This window comes from Dunckerocampus dactyliophorus, chromosome 20 (assembly GCF_027744805.1).
Source record: "Dunckerocampus dactyliophorus isolate RoL2022-P2 chromosome 20, RoL_Ddac_1.1, whole genome shotgun sequence".
Lineage (NCBI taxonomy): Eukaryota > Metazoa > Chordata > Actinopteri > Syngnathiformes > Syngnathidae > Dunckerocampus > Dunckerocampus dactyliophorus.
In genome coordinates this window covers 795,841-822,681 of record NC_072838.1, presented here as the reverse complement: position 1 = coordinate 822,681, position 26,841 = coordinate 795,841, and the positions used below count along the sequence as shown (strand labels likewise).

At 45.0% G+C, this 26,841-nt stretch overlaps 1 protein-coding gene across 5 annotated transcripts in view; it reads left to right on the top strand.

Moving 5' to 3' along the window:
* Nucleotides 1–26,841, top strand: part of macf1a (microtubule actin crosslinking factor 1a) — a 188,640-nt gene that overhangs the window by 21,171 nt on the left and 140,628 nt on the right. The window contains exon 1 of one of the 5 annotated variants that reach the window (XM_054763862.1): nucleotides 23,325–26,356. The exons of the other annotated variants lie outside the window; for them this stretch is intronic. Within the exon in view, the coding sequence (XP_054619837.1) occupies nucleotides 26,182–26,356 (175 nt within the window). The 5' untranslated portion in view covers nucleotides 23,325–26,181. Of the gene's footprint in view, nucleotides 1–23,324; nucleotides 26,357–26,841 lie in introns of those variants that run through there. 5 annotated transcript variants of the gene reach the window in all.

Genomic DNA, 26,841 nt, shown 5'->3' with positions numbered 1-26,841 from the left:
GGTTGTCGGGGGGGGGGTCTTAAATGTGTAAAGTACACTTAATGAAGGGGAGGGTCAGGAAAAAGAGGAATGATTGCATTATGGGGGGGGGGGTCACATAATACCATGCAGTGATGGTTGCATATGAACTTTAAAGTTAGGAAAAAAAACAACAACAAGGACATGAAAGCACTCGCTTAATAAAACATTTGGAATGAAGTGCTGATTTTTGACACGCCCCCCAATTAGCTTTCTGAAGCAAGGCCATCTTGGCTGTGACGTCACTGCCAGACTATGTTCCGGTCCAGGAACCACATTTATTCCGTGTTGGTGTCGTTTATACAGGGAAAAAAGGTGGGAAAATGCCGGCATAAGTCAGCAGTGTGAAAGGGGCGGGAGTATGACATTGGTGTGTGTGTGTGTGTGTGTGTGTGTGTGTGTGTGTGTGTGTGTGTGTGCGCAGAACATTCCTGAAACAACAAAATGCTGGAGGGAGGAGTGTGGGCAGGACTCTGGTTGTGTTTGGTCTGCACTTCTTGAAGTCCTAGCTCTCACAAGGTCACGCCGCTTGAAAGCCATCAAGTGTCATTTGTGACCCAAACGTTAGTCCGGGTGGTCCTTAAGACCCAGGCTCTTGTCTCTAGATGTACAGTGAATAATTCAGCAGGACAACATTTAGGCCTTGAAAAAATGTGGGGATGTGCTCAGGCATAGCTGGTCTCTCCAGAGTTCTGGTTCTGCCTCTTATTGAGGCCCAGAGGTGTTAGAATGTAGCAGAACCTTCATTCCAGAACCTTCTGACGGCCATGATGTGTTAAATGGTGGCTGTCTTGGTGTGGAGAAAGTCCAGACTGGTTATTAGTTTTCATGATTGTTCTTTGCTGTATTTAGTCTTCAGCAACACATCCTTTGACCCACTTTCTGGACTTCCTGTGGGATGGTGCTTGTCCTCAGAAGGCCTGCACTTTTTGCACACAAGTGTTGGGACACGGCTCTTCATCAATCAGTGATTGAATGAAACTTACAACTCAGCGTCATTATTAGTTGTTGGTAAATCTTCATTCTTCATCTTAGCAAGACATTTTGGACAATTCAAGAAGGTTTTCTGTTCCCCCGAGTGCACAAAGCCAGCTCCATAAAGACATACTTGCTTTGTCCGCTGCCAAGTCTTCTCCATAAAAATCCATACATCCTTCTTCCTGTGTTGTGGACCCTGCAGCAAGGTCACAGGTCACGCGCTGCTCCACAACAGCTGCTAGTGATTCAGCTGATTCCTCGCCTGAGGAAGGATTGGCGGTCTTCTACAAGACGTACACGTTTCATATTTTCTGAACATTTCCACAGCTTGGAGCTTTTTATTTATTCAAAGTTATGCTATGCTAGATGTTAGCAAAACAGTATGAGGACACAGTCGGCACTGTTGCTTGAGAAATAAAAAAAAAAAGTCAAATATGAAATGATGGACGGATAAACACTGATGTTATTGCTGTGTCATACTGGTGGTGTTTCAAAGGGCAGCCAGAAGCCAATCAGACGGAGAAGTCTGGCTTCATTGCTGCTCTGAATGTGGAAGTGGCAGCGTACGTGAAGTCCAACCTACCTTGGTGGTCCCAGCGTCAGTGAGTGATGTGTGGATGTTTTATCCGTGGGAGTTAAGCAGGTGCTTGCTACTTGCTGATGTCCAAGCAGAAGCTGTGCTAATTCTACTTTTCACCAACTTTACCTAAAGATTGGTCAGATCAACCCACGTAGAGGTTGGGACTTCTATTGCATTTGGATCAGTACCGGCGATCACGGGTTCCGTTTCATAACACACCTCAGGTTAACATGGTTGATATGTTTAGCGAATAAGGGTGCGCATTTCAGTGTCGTGCATTCATTCAGTCATCAACAAAGGTGAAGAATCTGCCAAGCAGGTGAATAGGAGAGAGCTCCACATCGTACAATGCACATGTGAAAGCTGTAAAACCCCTCCACAATACAACCCAGCCCCTGACCAACAGAGCCAAGAAAGCAGAGCTTGGACGCCTCCCTGCATGGGTGTCCAAAGTGTGCCATGGGGCCATCTGTGGAACGTGGCTCATTGCAGAAATGAAATAAATAAAAATCCAGCAAAAGTGGAAAAATAGGCATTATGTAAGGAGAAAAAGCTAAAATGTTGATCCTAATAAACACAAAGATTTGTCTCTAATGTATGTACTTGTATATGTACTTGTTGTTGTCATGATGAGCCGGATTCTTCTTCTTCTTCTTCTACAGAATGTTATCACAACAGTGGTTTATTTGGTCTGAGGAACTTCCAATGTTCTTCTTTGTGGGAGGTCCTGGAAGGACAGGTGACAGGGGACTTTGTAAGATCAGAAAGGCTGAAAATAATCCATCCAGTCAAAAAATGTGGCAAGCTCACTCATTGGCCGGTACTTCATGCACGTAATGAAGACAAGAAAAGGAAATGAATGAATGAATGATAGCCAGCCAAGTAGAGGGTAGAACCAGGGCAGTGGCTGATGGGGAGAGGGAGGAGCAACAGGTCGTGAAGTAAAATGAAAAATATGATGGAAATGAGACGCACAGGATGTGATGTCATCCACATGCTGCTCACAGTCCCCTGGGGGCACGTTTACATGCTTTACATGGCATGTGCTGTGATGTTCTAGTCTTCCGTCAGCAGATGTTTGTGCTTTGAGGACATTTCTATTTTGGGAAAAGCTCCAAAAAAAAAGTCATGTTTAATTTTTTGATAATTTTTTTGCAAGCAGGTTCAGGAGGGTGGTCCCCACATGGGGCCATTTTTCTTGCACTTTGTCCTCATCAATAGGAAAGTGACCAAGGAGGGGGGCAGCAACAAAGGCCCCAGATGGGAGAATGGAGGAGGGCACCGAGTGGTGGTGTTTATCCGAGGCCAATGAAAGAAATCTTTACGCGACGTGGAGGAGACGGCACCGCATGCTCCAACTTGGTCACCTTTTTATCCTGTGTAACCCCGCTCTTGCTTTTTGCCTTGATTTGTCTCCATTTCTGCTGAATGAGTGGATGAGTGTGCCTTGCATTGCCTCCCTCCTCCCTTGTCATCCTGGGGGAACTCAGCCCCCTGGTGGAGGCCGCTAGATGCCTGCATTACATCTGTCTGACGTTGACTCCACGTTTCCACCACTTTCACACCAGCATGTGTCATTGTGGTGCATATGCAGGAGTATTTACTTCGTATTTAGAGATGGGGGATGTGCAGGAGGGGTGTGTGTCTGTTAGGGTGTCACAAGATCTCACCAGGTGAAAAAAAACCTCTTTATCTTGCCCCAGTTGGGTTCCTTTTTTGTGACTGAACAGTCATTTATCACTTTGATGCAGTGTATGAACACATTGGGTCTAAAATCACACCAAAAGCAGTAAAAATGTCTAACGTGTAATGAACCCTTGTTATAAGGTAGGATGCAAACACAACATGTCCCTCGTTTATCACGGTCAATTGGTTCCAGACCCCACCTTGATGAGTGAATTTCCACAAAGTCACATGGTAGTTAGCCCACATAAAACCTTCTAAATACACTTTTTTAACATGATTAGAGCCCTCTAGACATGAAATAACACCCCTATCGTCACCTTTACACCCCTATTACCCAATATAGTAGACATAATAAGAGAAAATAAGACATAGAAAACCTAATTACCAACTTCTAGATACGCTTTTTAACATGATTAGAGCCCTCTAGACATGAAATAACACCCCTATAGTCACCTTTACACCCCTATTACCCAATATAGTAGACATAATAAGAGAAAATAAGACATAGAAAACCTAATTACCAACTTCTAAATACGCTTTTTAACATGATTAGAGCCCTCTAGACACGAAATAACACCCCTATAGTCACCTTTACACCCCTATTGCCCAATATAGTAGACATAAGAGAAAACAATACATAGAAGACATAGAACACCTGTTTACCACCTTCTGAATACACTTTTTAACATGATTAGAGCCCTCTAGACATGAAATAACACCCCTATCGTCACCTTTACACCCCTATTACCCAATATAGTAGACATAATAAGAGAAAATAAGACAGACAACCTAATTACCAACTTCTAAATACGCTTTTTAACATGATTAGAGCCCTCTAGACATGAAATAACACCCCTATAGTCACCTTTACACTCCTAGTACCCAATATAGTAGACATAAGAGAAAACAATACATAGAAGACATAGAACACCTGTTTACCACCTTCTGAATACACTTTTTAGCATGGTTAGAGCCCTCTAGACATCATAAGAGAAAATAAGACAAACAAGATGTGACAAGATTAAAACGTGAGCTAGAGCTGGGACAGATAGATACGTTATTCGTCTGCAAGAGAATTAATGAATTCATCTCACAGTAAATGAAAATGACTGACTGCTTTCAGATGGGGGAGGGGCCTGTTGAGAAGAGCGATATGTGTTTTCATGTCAGACGCTCCAAAAGTGTCCACACCAGATTTGTCATGAGTTGTTTTTTTAAGAAGAGCATCTACAGCGGTCTGATGACTTGCTACCCAGTTGCTAAGTTGGCAACACCCATCCCTCCCTCCTACTACATGTTCTTCCTCTCTGGCAGAGCAGATGCTTTCTATGAAGTGTTTATCAGCATGAAGATGTCCTACCTCTTTAAGAAGTAGTCATTAATAAGTGCAAAGCAGCTTTGGGGGTGATTGGGAGTGTCCAAACAGGTGTGGACACATGCCGTGCCCCACCCTGTAGGGAAAAGTATTCATGGGACGTCCTGTAGGAGAGCCAACAAGAGATGGCTTCCAGCTGTTGGCGTCCTGGTAGCGCACCTGTCCGTCTCTGCGTGCCGTTCCCCAAATGACTGTGCTTCCAGGCATACTGAACGTACCTCAAGTGGACCCCCGTCCCGTCCAGCACTGGTATGTACGTACATGTCATGTGTCACGGGGGTTGACGGCGGGGCCTGTCGCAGGGTGTGGACGCATGTCTGTCATTGTGTCCTGTCATGTGATTGATTGGGAAGGAGACACGCATCAGCTGAAGAGAAGCCAAGGTGTGCACGCGGCTGCTGCTCATTCAGGCTGCTTTCTTCTGTTCTCCCGAACGGGACATCCCAAAACCTCTTGCCACGTTTGACAGGCGGCTTCCACAGGCGTCCCCTCCTGCATGAAGCACCGCTCCCGCCCCGTCCATGTCAAAATAGCAGCAAGCGGGTGCAGGTTCAATTGCCATTCTCAACACACACAACACATTTAGGCTCTCAAAGCTCTCAGAGCGCTCTTTGTCACATTTGTCTGATGGTGTAAAGAGAATAAAAATGTCTTACGTGAATCAGGTGATTGGAATGACACCTACATGGCCACATGTTCCTTCCTGTTGAAGATGTAGGAGCACTGCAGCCCGTTAGAAGAGTGAGCTACTTCTCAATGACGGGACTAAATGGGCCAATGATGGATTGCAGCAAGAAGCATTTTTAGTCAAATAAGTGGAAAAGGCACAAAAACGCAATTTGGGAAAAAATCAAAGGGACTTCATAGGGCCCTACGAGAGCTTAAAAGAAAAGTCTTATTGTAAATCACACCACAAATGGATCTATAACCATGTCACATGATTAGTCCTACCCGAAAAGTATTTGGAACACCCAGTTTTTTTCCAATTTGATCTCTTTGGGTTTTTTCCAAAAGCCCAACAGTATTGTTGGTCATGCTTCGGAACACTAAAGTACACTCAGCAACACTTGGCTTGCTTGGAAGAGCTGCTGTATTTCCATAACCTCATTCAATTCACAGATTCATGTTTGTAACAAAGATGATGATTATTATTATCAAAACAAATAAACAAACAAAACGATCGCTACCGGATCAGATTGGCAAGACTATGAAAAAATGGGATCAGATCGGAAGCCAAGAAGTGTGGATGGCGACATCTCTAGTAGAAAACACGACAAGCAAAAGGAATATGTTGACCTGCAAATGACCTTTCTTCTCTTGCTCCTTTTTCACATTTTCAAGAATGTCATAAACAAGACTGAGCCACCTGTGAGTGCTTTTAGAGGATGCAGCAGCTATTTTAGTCTCCAAAAATCCCGCAGAAAATAACGCAGAAAGAAACGAGATTAGCTTTGTCGCTAGTTGCTGTTTTGAAGGAGGCGCCTTCGAGGGCTCTGAATGCTCGCTAACAGGAAAAACGTGTGTGGTGGGCAGTGGGCCCGGCATGATCATAAATAAATAAAGATAATGAATCCACAGTACATGGAAATGAAGTGGATCATCACTATATTGGCATGTCTGGCAGGGAGGGTTCATGCTGGGCATTGCTTTCGTTTGTTCTGTAGAATGACGTGAACGGAGTGAGTCTTTGTCTCGGTGGGTGGCGGCGGGGCTTCTAGCATACACACAGAGTGCAGCAGAGCGTGATGATCGTATTTCATTGTTAAAATATGTTCAAATAGAAGACCTGGCCTCGTGTCTTGTCTTGCTAAGCATGGAGCTAAAGCTGCTAGCTTGGCAACACGGATCCCTGCTGTTCCTTGGATGATGCACGTATGACGTGCATGAAGAGTTATGATGCCATCTACTGGAGGAGGTTGTGATGACGACTCAAGGCACACACGGTCCCATTAGGATGCGTTTAGGAGTCAGCTGAACCCCACGCAATTGAACGCTGTCACATGAGCTTACTGTGACTTGGTAGCCAACATTTCCAGTCCTGTACGTGACCCCAAGCTAAGGTTGTTGGTCACATGACTGCACGTAGCGCAGGTAGCACGCATGAAGGAGGCCTTCCGTTCATCTGTGATGAATGTTCTTTCATGTTCGTGCTGAGTTACCACCTCAGGGTCAGTCAGCAGGCCGTGACGACATTGTACTTTAGAATCCTGAGCTGCTGTGTTGTTGTCATGGCGACCGGGCACGCCACCGGCCCGAGGAAAGGTTTGTGTGGTCTCGTTTTGTTTTTTGTTTTAGCTTTGATGGGTGGTGGGTGCGTGTGAACGAGGAGAGAGAGGGACGCTGTCAGGGGCACGTTCAGCATCAGCGAGCTGTTTGGTAGCTGTTGACTTGAACGCAGCGTGTTGCCTTCATGCATCTACGTCATCATCTGGTCTGCCGTGTGTTCCCAGCACAGTAATACTACAGTAGTACTTGTACTCACTGCACACTTCCTACACTGTACGTGCTTCGTGTTTGTTCAGTGAAAACCAAACACACATGATTGGAACGTGTGTGTGTATGAATCATACCGTGTGTACAACTTTGTGTCCATGAGATTGTCGCCTTTTTGCCATGGTGAGAAAAAAACACTTTTCATTTTGACGTATACTTTGGATTATTATTATTGTATTCTAATGTTCATACTCTTATTTTCCATAAGCAGTACTTTGGCAAGGTGGTAACCTCCACGAATACCTCATCATGTTCATAATACTCTACTTATTTACACAATAACTTCATATTACAATATTTACACTTGTTGCTGAACAAGAATAAGAAATGTTCCAAGTGCAATCATTGTTCACAATCATTCATAGGAAAGGTCAGCAAGAATGACCTTTATGAAGGCTGTCATCACGTCGTGTACCCATGAAGTGGCCAGCGTGTGCATGGGACGGGCGGGCAGGCTGCTCGTCAGTTATTGACACCATGGATCATATGTCCTATCATATGTATAAGGAGTGGAAGAGAGTGGTTGGGGGTGTCCCACACGGACATGGTGTGATTACGCTACGCTAGAGGACACATCACCCTGCTGGTCAAAGTCCAGGTGCTCTATCCGGCTTAGAGCTGCTAACACGCACGCACGCACGCACGCACGCACGCACGCACGCACGCACGCACGCACGCACGCACGCACGCACACGCGTGGGGCTGAGACGTAAGAAAAGCCACGATGGATTATTCCTCTTTTCTTTGACAACGTGGATCTTCAGCGTCTGTCCTCTTCCTCGCTCACCTTGCCGCCTACGTACCTGCCACCGCCGCCGCCCCTCACCCCCCCACCACCACCCACACCACCCCCACGGTCACCTGGAGCGGCCTAAGCGTCTGGCCCCCGGCCGGCTGCTGACTGGGCTGTGAGGGGGAGGGATGAGCTCGGCGGCGTACAGACAGTTCCTCCAGGACTTGGAGGAGAAACGAGGTTGGTTCAAATCCCAGCTAAGGAGGGCAGGCGTGTTTGAAGCGTACGTTGTGAAATGAGGAAGTGTGTGCACGTTGTGTCAGCTTGAGGCTTGGCCGTGTGAAAAGACGTCATACCTGCTATTCAGGACTCTTCTTTGATGTCGGCGCACTGTTATTAGCCGCTGATGCTAACTCTTCATGTTTGTGTTTCTACACACACACACACACACACACACACACACTTACTTGTCTGATTGAGGTAGCGTTGGAGAACATTGCTAAGTTGTTTGTGTTTCTCAACAGGGAATAGAAATGGTCTGTTCCAGGGTCAACCTGTGGTCATCGTAAAACTTAAGAGTGCAAGCATCACATGTCGGGGTTTCCCACAGGGCTGCAATCTACTTGTGGTGTGGGGGTGGGCGTACTTGTGGAATGTGCATAACTGGCCAATGGCACGCTAGCAACAAGCGAGTAAAGCAGGTAGATATGTTCTTCATCTCCAAGGGAATGGTAACAAATGGGAACCTTGAGTGTGACGGCGAGTGGTCTCACGTGTCGTACTGTCATTGGACATGTGCTCCACTGATCCTTGAGGGCATGATGTCTGGGTGGAAAGACAAGGTGACAGTAGTTTGGTGCTTTGTGTGGTGGCTGACGCGGCATCCTGAGTATTCTAGCAGCGCATCTCCTCTCCTCAGTCACCTTTTTCTTCTTCTTCTTCGTGTGTGGAGTGCAAACACTTGATAGCAGTAGCGCAGCTGTTGGCTGCACATGCTAACAGCTGCGCTACTCACTCTTCTCATCACGGTGGTCTTCACCAAGTGCTTTTTGGGAGGCAAGTGAGAGCTTGACCTGCTGTACAACACAACAACTCATTCATAAGCTCTTCTTGGCTTTTTTGTGTGGGGAACAACTGCTACATTACCTTTTTTCTTTTGCTCCTTCTTCTTTCTTCTTCTTGTCCCTCTCCTCCTTCTACACCTTCTTCTCCTTCTGTCTTTTTTCTTCATCTTCTTTTCCTTCTCCTCCTCTTTTTTTCTTCTTCTTCTTTTTCTTCTCCTTCTTTGTCACCATGTGAGAGCATGACTGTGGTGTGTTTGTGTCCACGAGTGGCGTCTGTGCTCATGTTTGTCTTTTGGGTTCATGCACGGAAGGATTATGGAAAGGTTAAAAAAGCACAGGACTACAGTACACCGCATACACGATAGAAGGCTTACAATCAAGTTGTGTGGCTTTCAAAAGATGTCTTGACAGTGAGTCATCTCCATATTTACTTTGAGCTTTTTATTGTTGAAATTGCGTGGTTTCCTGTGGACATCAGCGTTTCCCTTTGTACCCTTGCCAAAACTGTGGTCCATGTAGCATGTTAGCATAAGGTACCTGTGTAGATGTGCGTAACATTCATGTTAGCATAGGTGTTTGCCATGTAGCATGTTAGCATAAGCTACCTGTGTAGGTGTGCGTGACATTCATGTTAGCATAGGTGTTTGCCGTGTGGTCCATGTGGCATGTTAGCATAAGGTACCTGTGTAGGTGTGCGTAACATTCATGTTAGCATCGGTGTTTGCCGTGTGGTCCATGTGGCATGTTAGCATAAGGTACCTGTGTCGGTGTGCGTAACATTCATGTTAGCATAGGTGTTTGCCATGTTGCATGTTAGCATAAGGTACCTGTGTAAGTGTGTGTAACATTCATGTTAGCATAGGTGTTTGCCGTGTAGTCCATGTGGCATGTTAGCATAAGGTACCTGTGTAGGTGTGCATAACAGTCATGTTAGCATAGGTGTTTGCTATGTTGCATGTTAGCATAAGGTACATGTGTAGGTGTGCGTAACATTCATGTTAGCATAGGTGTTTGCTGTGTGGTCCATGTGGCATGTTAGCATAAGGTACCTGTGTCGGTGTGCGTAACATTCATGTTAGCATAGGTGTTTGCCATGTTGCATGTTAGCATAAGGTACCTGTGTAAGTGTGTGCAACATTCATGTTAGCATAGGTGTTTGCCGTGTAGTCCATGTGGCATGTTAGCATAAGGTACCTGTGTAGGTGTGCATAACAGTCATGTTAGCATAGGTGTTTGCCATGTTGCATGTTAGCATAAGGTACATGTGTAGGTGTGCGTAACATTCATATTAGCATAGGTGTTTGCTGTGTGGTCCATGTGGCATGTTAGCATAAGGTACCTGTGTATATGTGTGTGTAACATTCATGTTAGCATAGGTGTTTGCCATGTAGCATGTTAGCATAAGCTACCTGTATAGGTGTGCGTAACATTCATGTTAGCATAGGTGTTTGCCATGTAGCATGTTAGCATAAGCTACCTGTGTAGGTGTGCGTAACATTCATGTTAGCATAGGTGTTTGCCGTGTGGTCCATGTGGCATGTTAGCATAAGGTACCTGTGTCGGTGTGCGTAACATTCATGTTAGCATAGGTGTTTGCCGTGTGGTCCATGTGGCATGTTAGCATAAGGTACCTGTGTCGGTGTGCGTAACAGTCATCAGGTAACATTGATGAAGTTTTGCTGCATGTTAGTGCCGATGTGTGCCAAACAAATGAATGTATGGAAACGTGTGTGTAAGGATATCAGCGCGGGTGAGTCGTGTTGTTTGAGGTCCGAGTGGACCGCAGTGTCAGCCTGACACAAGAAGTCGGTGGCGTTGAGCGGCTCAAGCAAGTCATATGAGGGCTTTTTGGACTTTGTGGTTAAGCTAACATTAGCGCCATTGTCGCCTCCGCGTCATTAAGTTTGTTTTTTTTGGCAAAAGGCAGTCATGGGTTGAATGTTGCTGGATTAAGTCGGATTGTGGGGATAAAAGTAGAAGGCCGTGAACAGCGTGCATTGTGTTTGCTAGACGTCCGACGTGATTACGCCAACGGTGTCTGAGTGTACCCGTGGTGGGCGTGCGTGGCTCTGCTGCTCATCGTGATGGTTCCAGTGAGGTTGCAGGATGAAACGCGCTGACGGCCGTGCTGCATTGTTTGTTGTCACCTGGACTTTCCAAGCTGGCTGACCAGGTGACATAAACGTCTGCAGGTCACCCCGGATTACACTTCAGAAACCATCACTTTTCTTTTCTGCTTGCATCTTCAACTCTGAAAGGTTTTGTGCTGCTTCATTCAAACACAAACCAAACGTCTCCCTAAAATAACCGCTGACACGGTCAGGAGTCATTCTGATCGCGCTTGAGGCTGCTTTTCCATCACATGCCCTCAAGTAAATCACTCATTCACAGGATGGTCTGTTTCCTGTAAACATCTTTTACTTTGCATAGCAACGCTGCACAAACACAATCTAGACGCCATTCCCTACCATTTCCCACTAATCATCTGACTGGGAACTTGCTTCATTTTCACTTAAAAATATGCAAGTGATGGATGGATGAAGGATGGTTGGACGGGTGGATGGATGGACGGATAGACGGGTGGGTGGATGGACGGGTGGATGGATGGGTGGATGGATGGACGGACGGATAGATGGATGGATGGGTGGATGGATGGACAAATGGATGGACGGACGGGTGGACAGACGGGTGGACGGACGGATGGATAGACAGACAGATAGATAGACGGATGGATGGATGGATGGATTGATAGATAGATGGAAGGACGGACAGATGGATAGACAGATGGATGGACAGATAGATGGACGGACGAATGGACGGGTGGATGGACGGACGAATGGAAGGACGGATGGACGGACAGATAGATGGGTGGACGGATAGATGGATGGATAGACAGATAGATAGCCGTGCATTTGCTGCTACATTAAGTACATTCTAATGATTACAGTTCTATCCTATGTAGGCCTGTCACCATAACACATTTTGCTGGTTGATAATTGTGCTACATATTACCATTGATAATCGATATCATTTACAGCATTTTTTGAGACCATTTTGTCATGAACTGTGTTGCATAAAATGTTTGCCATATTGAATGGTTGCTTTCCTTTTACAATGTAGTGAGCGACACTGTCTGTGAGCACGCACAATTTTGTGCCATTTTGTTTATATTTCCATCAAACGCCTCAGTAAGCGTTGGCTGTCGGGACGAAGGCTCTGCTGCACCTCCAGCCATAGTTTTTATTTCCCAGTTGGGATGTTTGTGTTTCATGTGCCATTCACTACGCTCCAACAAATGTGATATCGGATCATCGGTGTTCATGCGTTCACCTTGTTCATTCCCACACTGGGGTGTCGGCTGTGGCATTCGCCTCACAAATCCTCGCTTCTGTGCCTTCATTCACGTTAGCCTATGCTGGCTCCCGAGGCTAACTGCTAGCACTCCCTAGTAGCCCCGCCTCCACAAAGAAACATGCACATGTCAATTTATCCAGGGCATCAGATCCATTGAACTGCTTTGGTGTCATTTTCATGCTTGAAAATGCTTCATTTAGGCAAAAAATGTACAATTCAGTTCAACATTTCTGTTTTTGGACGAATAATAGGCCGCAGGTCAGCACCAAATAGCGTGATTCATTCTTTCATACACGTTCCGTAACCGTGACACAGTGTGATTGTACACACGAACACGCCTCCGTTCATGTTGGTTTACTTGAACGTGCCGCCACGCACTCCAGGCTCCTGTAGCGGCGGGTGTGTGCACTTTGATAAGCGTGTTTTGCTGCTTATCAGCGCCACGCCACTTGGGGCGTTAGCTGCTAGCGCTCATCCTGTCACATTGGCCGCCAGCACTCACCGTGACTTCCTCATCGCACGCCGTTGTTTGATTTTGTTAACACACCTCCTTCTCCACATGCACACACACACTCTAATCACACACCACCAGGGTGCACGTGACGTGCACAGACGACACTTACCAGATGATAATGATTTAACAGATGCCCATCATCCACAGTCCTCATGTGAGACATGAACACTCGTGTCTTTGTCTTTTCGGTAAAAAGAGGCAGCTAATGAATGCAGGTAATGGGACACACCTATCCCGCCTATGAAAACAGGTCCAAAAAGCTCCAAGGAGGTTTAGTGGTTTTCTATCCATGCTGTGAGCGTGTAGTAACAGGTACATTCATGATAACATGTCATACTTGGACTATTCTGGCAGCTTTGATTTCACATAGCAACATAGAAAGGAACGCTACACCTAGCGTCAAAAACAACAACACAGCTCCAATATGTAGCGTTACCTTTGGCTAGCGTGTGCTGAAGCTAGCGGCTAGCCGGCTAGTAGCTAGCCGCTGTGGTGTGGTGAGGTGTCACTACGCCAGTAAGGTAGTTCTTGGGTGTAACAATGTTAATAACAATAATAATAACAATGTGCTTCATATGCAGCTCACATGATGGAAATGGAGGCTTTCTAGGTGGAATGGGTGCGTCCCATTACGTGCATTAATTAGCTGCCTCTTTTTATCTGTTTTTCTATCTTTAGAAGGCACAGAAAAGAGAAAGACGTGTGTGTTCATTCGGGGTGTCACATGAGCTTTCTCATTCAGGAAAAAGTGTGTGGTGGGCACCAGGGATGCTGAAAAATGAATGAATGAATCACATGATCAGTGAACATGAAGTGGATCATCAATATGTTGCCATGTGCATGCGTGGCTGGCAGGAAGAGAGTTCACTCTGTGCATTGCTTTCAGTACCTTGGCACGTTTGTTCCATACAACAACGGCATGAACAGAGTGAGCCCTTTTTTAGTCATACATTTTCTTAGTCTGGGTGGGTGGAGGCGGGGCTGCTAGCATACACACAGTGCAGAGGAGTGTAACCAATATATTGTAAATATGTTTTATTGTAATACTAAAATGTTGTGTTGTTGTTGTAAAGCCAGTCTGGTCTAGTGGTGACACCCCCTCGTGAAATCCCCCCCCCAAAAAGTGCACTTTGTGGTGAAGGGTTGCATGAAAGCAATAATGTCCCAAGTACACCATAGATGTGTTGAAGGTTGTGCTCTACCTTCTCAGAGAAGTTGAACTTGCACTCCTCCCACATCATCGCCTTTGGCTGGGCTTTCCTCCTCCCAGTCTCCACCCCCTCCCTTCCAAAAACAGCCTTGAACTCCCTGTGAGCTCGTTAGAGCGGGATTACCGTCCACAGACTTTCAACACAGCTGACCTGCGCAGTGAGATGCAGTTAGGCTGATCATCTCCTCCTTGTCCTGCTAGCATGGAAGCCATCCTCACCCGACACAACACAGCAGCATTCCACAAGGCCAAGCTCTGAGCCTTCATCACAGTCACGTGACCTGACGTCGTGGCCGCCGCAGGGGTCGGGTCGTGCAATCAACACACAAAAGGCTGAATGGGCGGTCCTAATTGAGGTGTGTCCATGGCAACCACAGCAGCCAGGGTTCAAATCCGGGGCCCAGTTGCTGGGGCTCTGTGTTCCATTCTTCCGTATTTGTGTACCCTCTTTACATTCTTTGCCCCCAGCCCTTTCACTGTGCCCCCCACACCCTTCTACCTCGCCTTTTCCCACACGCTGACCTCAACACTCCCTGCCTTTTACTTCCTCTTCACCTTCTGTTCTTTGCCAGGACAACAAACAAGACAAATAAAGTTGTTCAACATTTTTGGAACATTTGGTTGGGGAAAGTAAAAAAACAACAACAAATAAAGTCAAAATATAATTGAACAAAGTTGTAATATGAGAAGAACATTTGCAAAAAGAACGTTGAACGAGTTGGAAAATGTAAAAACAGCAGCAGCCATATCAATGGAGAAAACAGCTGGAACTTGATGGGAATCAAATCCCAAAAAGTTGGGTTCTAACAAAAAAAGCTGCAATTTTTACAAGAATAAACGTTTAATATCGTGAGGAAAAATAATCCTAACTTTAGTAGCATCGAGTGGAAATCCACTCCTGATCCAAATGTTGAAAAATGTCTAGAATGATCATGTTGCACTTTTGGATCTTAATGAGGTTTTAAGTAGAGCTACAATATGCAACAACAAGAAGGGGGGGTGAGACAAAAAGCACTTTGAAGAAGTCATTGATTGAAAACAACAATTCAACTGAAAGAGGCTGTTTATCATAGGGAATCCCGTAGAGAACATTTGGGATGGATGCAAGGGAAGGTTCTAAAAATGGCCATCAGTTCCAGACAGTTGATGCCCTTGGTGAAGCCATCTTCACCACTTGGAGCAATGTTCCCACTAGCCTCCTGGAAACACTGGCATCAAGCATGCCCAAAGCCATTTGGGAAGTGATGAACAAGAACGGTGGAGCTCCTCATTACTGAGTCCTACTGAGAACATGTTTGGTTCTGCTTTGGAGACTTTGTGCTTCTTTTGTCAGCCATGGTCTTAAACTTTTGATCAGCTGATAAACAGCCTCTTTCAGTTGAATTGTTGTTTTCAATCAATGACTTCTTCAAAGTGCTCTTTGTCTCACCCACATTTGCACGATGCAATGTTTCAGCAGGCCAAATGTGTTTTTTTGTTTTTTTAAACAAAACAAAGTTGTCATGTTTGTAAAATTAGCTTGGGTAAAAAGTTGTATTATTATGGTAATAAAGTCCTAACATTCGAGGAAGAAAATAATCTGTGAAGGTTATTTAAGAGGAAATAGTAGAAATAGTTGGAAAATAAAGAAAAGGTTGAGTGTTAGTGAGTTGTGATTAATTCTGCCCTCTGCTGGCTGCTGCTTGCATTGCTGGGTAATAAAAGATGACAATGTCATGTAATGTAATGTAATGGATTGCATAGAAGTCTTATGACTCCATCATCTGTGTGAAGGTTGAATGAAGCGTCTGGTTTCTCACAAGGTCATAAATCAGTCCCCTCCCGGACTTCCTCACCTCCTCCCTCCTTTCCTACCGTGCTTCTCCCCCCCCCCCCCCCCCCCCCCCCCCCCCCACCCCCATGTTTGTTGTTTGAAGGATGAGATGAGAGACCAGCAATGCCAACACGCTGCCTGCTAATGCTACTGCTAACGCTGCTGGTGAAAGGTGGTGATGGCTTCCTGCGGGGGTGTTTTTAGTGCACGTCCGTGGGTACCGTAGATGCTGTCTGTTGATGTTGGCATGCCGCACCAAGGTCACCCTGAAGGGGAAGGAGGGTATTTATCATGAACTGCTTGACTCTTTATTGTGGGCCTAAGGACGGAAGTCATGAGCTTTTGTTGACTGGAAACACGTCTACTTCATCCCTTCCACTACATTATTATTATTATTATTATTATTATTATTATTGTCTGCTAAAGTCACAGCAGGTAGACATGGAACCAGTCTGTTTTCCATGTCTTTCTGATGAGTGCTGTTGGCTGGGGGGGGCTGTATTGGAAGTCAGGACAATTCCAAGGTGGCCCAAAAAGATAAGTCATTACCGTACTAAAAAAAAATAACGTGATTTCTTTTTGTTAGTATTTTTTTCATGGAGCCCAGAACCCCTGCTATTGGCTACATAATATGAAAACAGGAAGCTTCATTGAGGCCACAGGTGTCAAACTCAAGGCCCGGGGGCCGGATTTGGCCCGCCATATCATTTAATGTGGCCCGTGAAAGCCTTGACATAACACAAAGGACGCTTATTTTAATATTATTAAAAAAAAAATAACAATATATATATGGTAATTTTGTTGTTCATATTAATTTTGTCTTTACTTATTCTGTCACGGTGCGGTTAGGTGCCGGTCTGGGAACCCCAAATGCAGAGGCTGGAGGCAGGTAGGTGAGCACAGAATTTATTCTGCTCAAGAATTCAAAACGTAACGCGATGGTGACAAAACAGGTTTACCATGAAAAAATAGAACACAAATAATGCCGGTTGGAGGCAGAGTCTGCTGAGCGCTAGCAAGAGACTGGAAACAGTACGAGGCTAAGGGACACACACAGCTGGAGCGTGGTGTAGCGAAGGAATAATCCGGCGTGCTCCAGCTGTCAGTAGTCAGCCTAAGTAGTGGCGTAGGCACTCAATTACAGGTGCGTTCAGCAGCTCCGCCTCCAGCCAGGAACTAAGGATCTGGACAGAAACACAGAAAAGGCACGGGAGACAGGGGCAACCAGCAAGAGCCCGTGGAACGTGACATTTTAAGCTTTATTTGTCAAATTTACATGATTGTATTTTTACATGTATGCTGTAATTTAATTTGTACTTGAATAAGTAAAAATGTTAATATGTAAGACATATTTTTACAATAAAATAAAAACATGTAATATTTAAAACATATTTTTATAATAATTTAATTAACATGTATCGTTATGTTTAGTATAAATAATAAAATAATATATTAAAGTCAAAACAAAATGAATATTACTAACAAAAACAAGTTTAAAATCTATATTTCTTAAATCAAAAACACAATCTTTTTTGCTAAATGTGTTTGTTGTCAATGTTGACAGAACCTGATTTTTTTGGTTGTCAAATCCAATGTCAAATTTCACATTTTTTATTAGTTATTCATGAAAAATGAATGTAATAACAAAATGTAAATGTTCAAATTTCTAAAATAGAATGATAAAAAGCGTCTCTCTGAGGATAACCATGACTGCGGCGTGGCCCACGGTGAAAAGGAGCTTGACGCCCCTGATTTAGACTAAAGGATGTTGGACACATATCACTGCTCAACCTTCCCTCTCCATCCGTGGAGCTCGAGCAGCACTTCCAGGTCGCTCGCAGGTGGGCTCCAACTGAGAGAGCGGTCTGCCGTCCTGGTGTCTTCCAAGGCTGCTCATCTCGTCCCATGAATGACTTCTTTTTTGGGTTATTAGTGGTATGTTCTCAGTGGTAAATGAGCAGGATACTGTAAGTGTTGCACGCTATCATGAACGTAGCTATTACTACACGCTCACAGTAGCAGAGAAAACCACTGAACCTTGTTGGAGCTTTTTGGACCTGTTTTCATAGCGGCCTTTCGAGGTGGAATAGGTGCGTCCCATTACGTGCATTCATCACGTGCCATCTTTAGAAGGCTCACAAACCTGGAAGACGTGTGTTGATGTGTCACAAAGGCCTTGTGGGTGATGGGCAACATTCCAAAAAGAGTACACTTTTCCTTTCAAAGTAAAAGGTTAACTTGCTAACAGGCAAGCAAGAGGACGCGTACGGTGATGCGGTGGAGTCTCATTGCTTTCAACTTGAGTCGTCTCTTGCCAAAAAACAAGCTAAAGAAGAAGCACAGCATGTGGTAGAAGTGATGTTTTGTTTGTTCTGCTGATGCATGAGTCTTTTCTGCAGTATTAGCGCCACTTGACTGGAAGCAATGTGTCAGTTTATGGGGGGTTAGCAGCGGGGGTGCAGCCATCCGCTGGGGTCATCCTGTCAAAGCATAACATCACAACTGTCAGCACCTTCTTTTACTTTCACCAACCCTAAATGATCCACACGGGACCGCCAGCCAGTCAGTGTGTGTCATCAGCCATGCCTCCGTAAGCGACGCTCAGAGGTTGATTGCTCATGCACACTCATTAGTTTGGGTCAGAGTGAATGTTCTGTCAGAGGTTCCCCAAGTGTGTGCTGCCTCATACTACTGAGAAACACAAGCGCCAATCACCTACAAATGACAACAGAATCAAAGCACACGCTTGTCTTTCTACCTGCACTCATGTCGCCGCCTATCAGCGGCGCACGGTACTGCATGTGGACCTGACAAGTTGGTTTTCCCAAAATGTCCTCCACAGTTGCTGACAGCGTGTATGAGCTTGGGGGTTTCATTTTGTAGCAATTCAGGGGCTGAATATCCTCCTGAGGACAGTGGCACCCTTTAGCCCCCATGCAGCAAGCCTCCATGGGAGATGAGAAACGAGAATGGTAACAAGTCAGCTGTTTTGCCAACGTCGTCAGCACGTTATCTGATGCAACCTGCAGTAACTGGGTCACGCCGTGGCTAAAATAAAATAAGTTGCCAAATTGGGATGAATGTGTGTTAATGATGTACAATGGTGCCTTGGTTAGCATCATTCATCACTTCCAGAAGGTCCAGCTCTAACCAAAACGGACTCTGACCAAGGCAGGTATTCCCATAGAAAAGAAACACATTCAACAGCTTTACCTGCAGAAAATGATATGAAAAATAACCATGACAAATGGGTGGACAAGTCAACATTTAACATACTTTCAGGGGGAGGGGTAGGACAGGAGGGCAGTTAAAGCCTTTTGTACATGAAAAAAAAAACAATGCCACAAACGTGTGAACAGCTAACATGGCTTTTATGCGAAAACATGCGAACATGTTATTTCAGTTACGTATGGCATGAAAGACCAGCCAATCAGGAGGGGTCTTCACATCATGTGACAGCTCCTGGATGACGTGGGTTACACAGGTATCAGGAGATTGTCTCGCTAACCGGGGTGGACGTTAACCGAGGTACCCCTGGATGGCATCCAAGGTTGGAGGATGCATCTGTCCTTTCCCCTCCCCATCATCATGGCTGGATGGGGTTTGCTCTAAATAAAGAAGCGTGTACGTGTGTATTTAGTGCAGCGTGTGCACACGTCCCAGTGACCTTGCCATGCTGTCTCTAAGAAGGATGCTGACTCAGGTCATTGACAGTCGTCGCGCTGGGAGGGCAATGGGGGGGTTGTAGAGACACAGTGAATGAACAAGGGACACGTGGATGTAGCGTTTGTATGCAGCACAGAGGGAGGGCCTGATGAATAAAGTACAGTCAAACTTGTCTATAGCGGCCACTAGAGGGAGGCTGCAAAAGTGGCCGCTATAGACAGGTGGCCTCTATAGACAGGTTGGCGTCCAGTTTGAATGTTGACCAGTAGAGGGAAAAAAAGAAAAAAAAGGGGAAGAAATAACAATAATAATGTTGACCAGTAGAGGGCACTGCGGACTGCGGATAAAAGTTGTACAGCACTACTAGGCTTGTTATTATCATGGTTCATGGTTTTAATCCTGAACATGCATATGAGTCAAACAGTAGCACATCACATAGTACAATTCACAATTTTGCATGTCCAAAAAGGAGTAGGAAGAAGCAAAGCTTATTTAATCCTACCCCTCATCAGTTTCACATCAGTTGCAATACATTTATTCACCTCTTGTTCTTCCAAGTGTACTTTGTAGGTCTACATGACAATGTAGTGCAATCATAGCCAAGGTTTTTACTTACTAAAAGGAAGCTAGAGGCTTAATAATAACTGATAGAATATATCCACGACCCACAGAACAAAGCTGTGCTAGTAATGTCTTACGCTTGTTTTTCATATTTTACTTTTTATACGGCAGAGTGTCATTACAGCTTTAGTTCATCAGGAAGTGACGGGAAGTGACGGTGGGCGTCCCGAGCAGGAGAGCTAGGCTCAGTGCTAGCTGTGAGTTTGGAGAGAGTTGGGAAGTGTGTTTATGTTGGCGTGGATGTAAAGTCCTGCAGTGTTCTCCGCTGTTTTTTTTTGTTTTGTTTTTTTTTTTTTTTTACTTTGATGCTTGTTATAAAGCAAATTTGGAGCGACCGGACCAGAGCAGGAGGGGACAGAGAAGAAGAGAAAAGGAGGGGACAAAAAAAAAAAAAGAGACAAAGACAACAGCAGCAACAACAACAATTGTGACAACAAGAACAGAACAACAGAAACATACAGAACTACATCAGCAAATAAATGTCTGTGATGACTATAAAGACGAACAAGGACATAAGGACAAAGGACAAAACAATATCAACAACCACAATGACAACGCTGTCAATGACAATCACACATAATAGTAGTAATGAAATGATGAACTATGATAGTGAACAGAATGATAATTACTGTAATGCACATCACTGTAAAAAAAAAACAAAAACAAAACTATAGTCATACTGCTGAAATCACCGTCGCTGTAATAAAACCAACAACATAACAACACCCTGGTTAACTCAGTGAGTAATGTGGGGAAGTACGTATGTACTGTGAGTGTGCATATGTACAGGTATCTCTGTATGTGGGGAAGACTTCATATATAAAAAGGTGCAAGAATGTGTGGCCGTGTAATTGTCACTGAGAATGCATGAAAGGAAAGGGGCCGCCCTCCACCTCCCAGAGAGCCCCGCCCCAAATAGCCAGGCCGAGCCCCCGCCGTCAGAAGGCCACCAGGCCCACAGGGGCAGGCAGCACAAAGATCAAGTATTCTCCGCTGTTATTAAAGCCATTAAAGTGCATCGGCGACGTGAGTCTCTCCTTCCCCACAACAAGCGGCATTACAGTATTGACCAGTGCACACCAGGAAATAAACGGTGTCATTTCTTACAGGCATTGGCTGGACAGCTATGTAGTGGGGCTTGTTTAACCTTTGCCTTGTGGGCAAGCAGGAAGGAGAGACGATGCTGAGAGATGTGTGTGTGTTCTGAGCTGCTGTCTGGTGGCCGCGTTCAATAAATAAAGTTGGCAGAAGCAACAGGAGAAGTTTCCTTCTTTGCTTCGGAGCTGAATAACACTGACAAGTTAACAGACTAGTAGCGAACGGAAAAGAAGACAGCTTTGTTTGTTTGGAATACAGAAGATGAGGACTTTGATGGATTTGTGGATGGGGATTGATCAAAAATAACGTGAGTAAATTCTAAAATACTTCAATTAAGTACAACCGAACTCAGTTTTGCTCCCACTGCCGTATGCATGCTAGCGTATGTTTTTTTTTTTATTGTAGCGTCGCTGGGAGCACGTCCTGTTCCCAGCCTACTTTGCGGTAATGTTTTGGTGCAAATGCTCTTAAAGTTACATGTTTGACCAGGAAATAGCAAGCTCAAAAGAAGACGGCTTTTTTATGTGGAACAACTGACAGTTTGTGTGGATCTTGTGAATGATTGTGACTGAGCTAGGACTCAGTAATTAAAGTCTACACACGACGCCTTCATTGATTGAAAAACAAAACTTTTTCGTGCATGAGGCTTCTACTTGAGTCGGTAATTTGGCCGCTATAGATATTGACCAAGGGAGACAAAATGGGTGGACGCTGGCCACGTTGGACAGGTGACTGCTATATACAGAGTCTATAACATGTACATTTGCTGGGGGGGGATTTTTTAGTGACTGCTATAGGCAGGTGGCTGTTCTATAAAGGTGGCCGCTAAGACAGGTTTGACTTTATACCGTATCTGAGCTGTGAAGTATGAAACATTAAAAACACAACTCATTTCCAAGAAATGCATTTCAGAGAGGATTGGATTTTCATGCGTTATTTTTCTACACTAGGAAAAACTCGCACTGGAATAAATGTCAGCTTCCTAAAACTTGTTTTGACGTGAAACAAGACGAGATACTTCAGCTTGAAATGTACCGTCATCCTCCTTTTATCAGGCATCTCCATTGGGTCCAGATCAGCCGTGATGTAGGATTCCACGTAATAAACGCAATGTTGAAAACTAAATAACACGAAATAACACCCCATTGCTCAACTCTGATGCTGCAGGCTGCTAGCCAGCTAACCAGTTAGCCTCAAATTTATTTCCACAGCCAAAACTTAGCACTTCCACACTGACTGGGAGGAGAACTTTTTTTTTTTTTTTTTTACTCTAAGATGTGGGACATGCCATGGCTGACTTGATGACTTGATGCAGTGTTAAGTAGTGCTCATGACACCAAAGAAAGCTAATGTAAAGGTTTAGTGTCCTCAGTACTACTCATCACGTGTGGACTCATAATAGACCACAGTCTACCACCAAGCAGCCATCATTTATTCACTCATTCATTTCTGAAAAACTGACATATAGCGAGGGAGTGATAATCGAGCCGTGATATTGTGAGGGACGACTGGATATATCAAAAATATTTTTTTACACACCATCATCCAACGTCCATCAGTAGTGACACTTCATTTCATGTTCATTTCAGGGGCAACACACCTTTGTGCAATTTTACTGCATGCTTTGGATGGGAAACATTAGCGCCACCTGGTGCACAAATGTAAACATCACAACCCATAGGCCAGTAGTCCAAATTGACTCATGTTAAGATAAATGAGGCGTCTGCAGTGATGACTCTGCATGGGTCCGTTGTTGGGAAGAGGGAGCTGAGCTGAAAGGCAAAGCTCCCTATTGACCCCCCCATCTATGTTCCTACCCTCACCTATGGCAGTCAGCTTTGGGTAGTGACCCAAACGACAAGATGTAGGGTACAGGCGGCCCAAATGAGTTTTCTCCAAAGGGGTGCTTGGCTCTCCCTTAGAGATAAGGTGGGAAGCTCTTGAGTAGAAGCACTGCTCCGCGGGCATCTGGGGAGGTGTTCAGGGCACATCCGAGGAGGCCTCGGGGAAGACCCAGGACACGTTGGAGGGACTATGTCTCTCATCTGGCCTGAGAACGCCTCGGGATCCGCCGGGAGGAGCTGGATGAAGTAGCCGGGGAGGGAAGGGTGGGTTTCCCTGCTTAGGCTGCTGCCTCTGTGACCCCCACCCAGATGAAGATGGATGGATGGATGGATGGAGGCAGAAATGACATTTTCAACAGGACAGCTTTTGTCACAAGGAACAAATTGCCATTTTGGGATAATCTGTAAAAAAAAAAAAGAAGCAAATTCAACGTCCATTCATTCATTCATCACAGCCAAAGTGCTAAAATGGCACAACACGTCCCCAGGATCTCGTTAGGGTAACTTTGATATTTTACATCATTTTAAGTGAAAGGTTTGTGTTGTTAGTCATCAGTAGCAAGGTTTCAGCATCTTCCCTGTCAGCATACTTCCAGTCCTTTCACTTCAAAGTTATTTATTTCCTCATGCAAAGTACAAACCAAAAATAATACCACTGAGTAAACAATCCCTTTGGAATGTAAATGAGCCCTGCTGTCCTAACTCACACCAAGATGAGATGTTTTTCTTCATAAACTCAACTGTTTTAATCAGCTAATTGGATAGAAATAGCAACGTTACATTCTGCTTGTGATGTTACACATTTGGTACCCCTGTCAGGAGAATGGCCCCCATACATTATGCCTTCTTGCTCCATTTTTGGGGTGTTTAATTCAATGTGCTGCAGGCCAATAAAAAAGGGACTGATTTCGGCCATCCAATAAGGTCAGTTCAAGTCCTTTTCATGGAAACAAGCTCTGATGACCAAAGGTGATGTCGAATCAGGTGGTGTAGAAATAGTGTCAGCCAATGCAGTCGATCACAGCAGCATGACTAAAACAGTACAATCAGCATAGCAGTGCCAAACAGAAGAAGAAACTGAAGTGACAAATGAAATGTGTTTGTTGTGCTTATTGTTGTACTGCCAATCAAGTTAGCAACAGGTGTGCAGAGCAAAGTAGTAAGTCAAAGGAATGCTTCTCACCTTGGTCTCTCCTGCCCCACAGTGGCAGCGTTCATTCACCACGTGCCAACTTTGGCTTTGGCTCAGCAGGAGGCCACCTTTAGTCTCGGCTGGTTTCACTTCACCAGAAATGTTGCTAAAAATGTTCCTAAGTCAAGGTCGCTCATCAAAAAGTGTGGGCAGTGTTCTCCACAGCCTCCTGAAGTTCAAAGCCGATTTCACCTCCCCCTTGCGTGTCTTTAATCTCCAGTTACGGGAAGGAAAAAAGCCTCTCACAGCAAATTAGATTTATAAAATGTATTGAAGAACAAGTCAGACATAATCACTGAAAATAAGGCAGACAGGATATCTTCCCAGTCTTCACAGCCCCCACCCCGTTTCATTCACCTGTTCCCATCTTGCGGCCGAATGAAAGAGTCTCCATGGTAGTCCCATCTGTTATTGATCCTTGACCAAGCTTGTGATGCTGGCTCCTTCGCTGACCCGATAACACTCACTGGAGTTGTTGACATGAACAAAACATTCTTTTCCTCAGCCTATCTCAAGGTCATTTAGGCTACATTCTGGACCATATCTGGCTGCTGACCCTGGCTGGGGCAAGCCACTTTGACACACTTAAACAGATTTAATAAGGCTTTATTGCTATAAACTACTTGTAATCATTCACTGAGTTATTACGTTCAACCGTTCTATCTATACTGTACTGACTGAACAGGAATTCCATCAATGCAAACAGTTATTGTAAAATCTACTTTCAGACTAATTTACCCACTCAGTAAATTCATTTTTGCACAAAAACACAAATGATTTCCTAACACGAGCAAATTAACTTCAAGGAAAAGACCACTCGTGTCTTTCTCTTTTCAGTGCCTTCTAAAGATGTAAAAAGAGGTAAAAAGAGGCAGCTAACGAATGCAGGTAATGGGACACACCTATCCCGCCTATGAAAACAGGTCCAAAAAGCTCCAAGGAGGTTTAGTGGTTTTCTATCCATGCTGTGAGCGTGTAGTAACAGGTACATTCATGATAACATGTCATACTTGGACTATTCTGGCAGCTTTGATTTCACATAGCAACATAGAAAGGAACGCTACACCTAGCGTCAAAAACAACAACACAGCTCCGATATGTAGCGTTACCTTTGGCTAGCGTGTGCTGAAGCTAGCGGCTAGCCGGCTAGTAGCTAGCCGCTGTGGTGTGGTGAGGTGTCACTACGCCAGTAAGGTAGTTCTTGGGTGTAACAATGTTAATAACAATAATAATAACAATGTGCTTCATATGCAGCTCACATGATGGAAATGGAGGATCAATTAGTCGTCTATTTGATCTCTTTTTTTATCTTTCAAAGGCACTGAAAAGAGATGAAGACGTGTGTTCATGTCTCACATAAGGATTGTGGATGATGGCAACATAATATTGTTTGTGATCATTATTACATGTTGCTAAGCCCCCCCCTCGTAATTGGAATCCTCCTGCCTTCCATGATGGCAGTGTACCCACTGTCATACCCCCTCCTCCTCAGTGTGATCAGCATCACAGTCAGCAGACACTCCCAAAGATAGACGCTGCTAAATATCACTGGCGGGATGTATCACTCTGTCATGGCAACATGCACACATACTAAGAAAAGAAAGGAGGGTGCAGGTGCACACAAGTTGGATATAAAATGAGAGGTATGTGTGTGTGTGTGCGCGCGCGTGTGTGTGTGTGTGTGCGCGCGTGTGTGTGTGTGTGTGTGTGTGTTGCACAGGAAGTGGAGGCGGTTGCTTCGTGCTCTCAAGCGGCCAACAACGGCTTGTTTTATGGAAGTGGAATTGACCGTAGAGGGCGAGCGAGCAGGCTTTAGAGAGAGAGAGAGAGGGGGAGGGCGTGCAAATGGAGAGAAGGGGGTGTTTATTTCGGGTGTTAAGCTCAGTAGTTTGCTGTGTGGAGAGGTTCTAGTTTTTTTCTCTTGACTTTGGATCAGACCCAGATGAAGGTTTGGTTTGGTGGTCACCTAGGAGATGGCATGGACTTCCTGTGTGACCCGGGTGTCATGACACCCATCCTGGTGGTGACGGTCCACTTCCTCACAGCGGCCGGGCTTTGGTTCTACTGCCAGCGCTGCCGGCGTCATCGTGTCATCGCTGCGCTCATGCTTGAAGGAGGTAAAAAGTTCTGTTAGGTCATCTTCTTTTATCAGTCACATGCTTCCTGTTGAGGCCCCGCCCCCTTTTGATTTCAGTAATGAACGTGTGTTGCATGGTTAGCATCTTATTAGCTGTTAATTAGCGCTGATGGGCTCTTTAGGGACTGGACTGCTAGCATTGAGCATGCTAAAGGTGTGCTAGCGTGTGTGAAACATGAAAGTATGTCTTTGATGTCTTTCATGTGCTCACGTTTGATTGGCATGCACTGCAACACGGCTCACATCGCAGGCTTAGCGTCTTAAGCCCGTGTGGGTTTGTTGCTTTTGCTGTGAATGCGATGTGATTGGCTGGCATAATGTGCCTTGGCGTGATGTCACCACGCAGGTGAAACATGGCACACCCCAATGTGTACCACAGGGCTGCCATCTATCTGTGGCTGTGGGGTAGTCTCATTTGCATCATGGACATGGTTGACACAAAACCACTTGTCAAAAAGTGCCCCA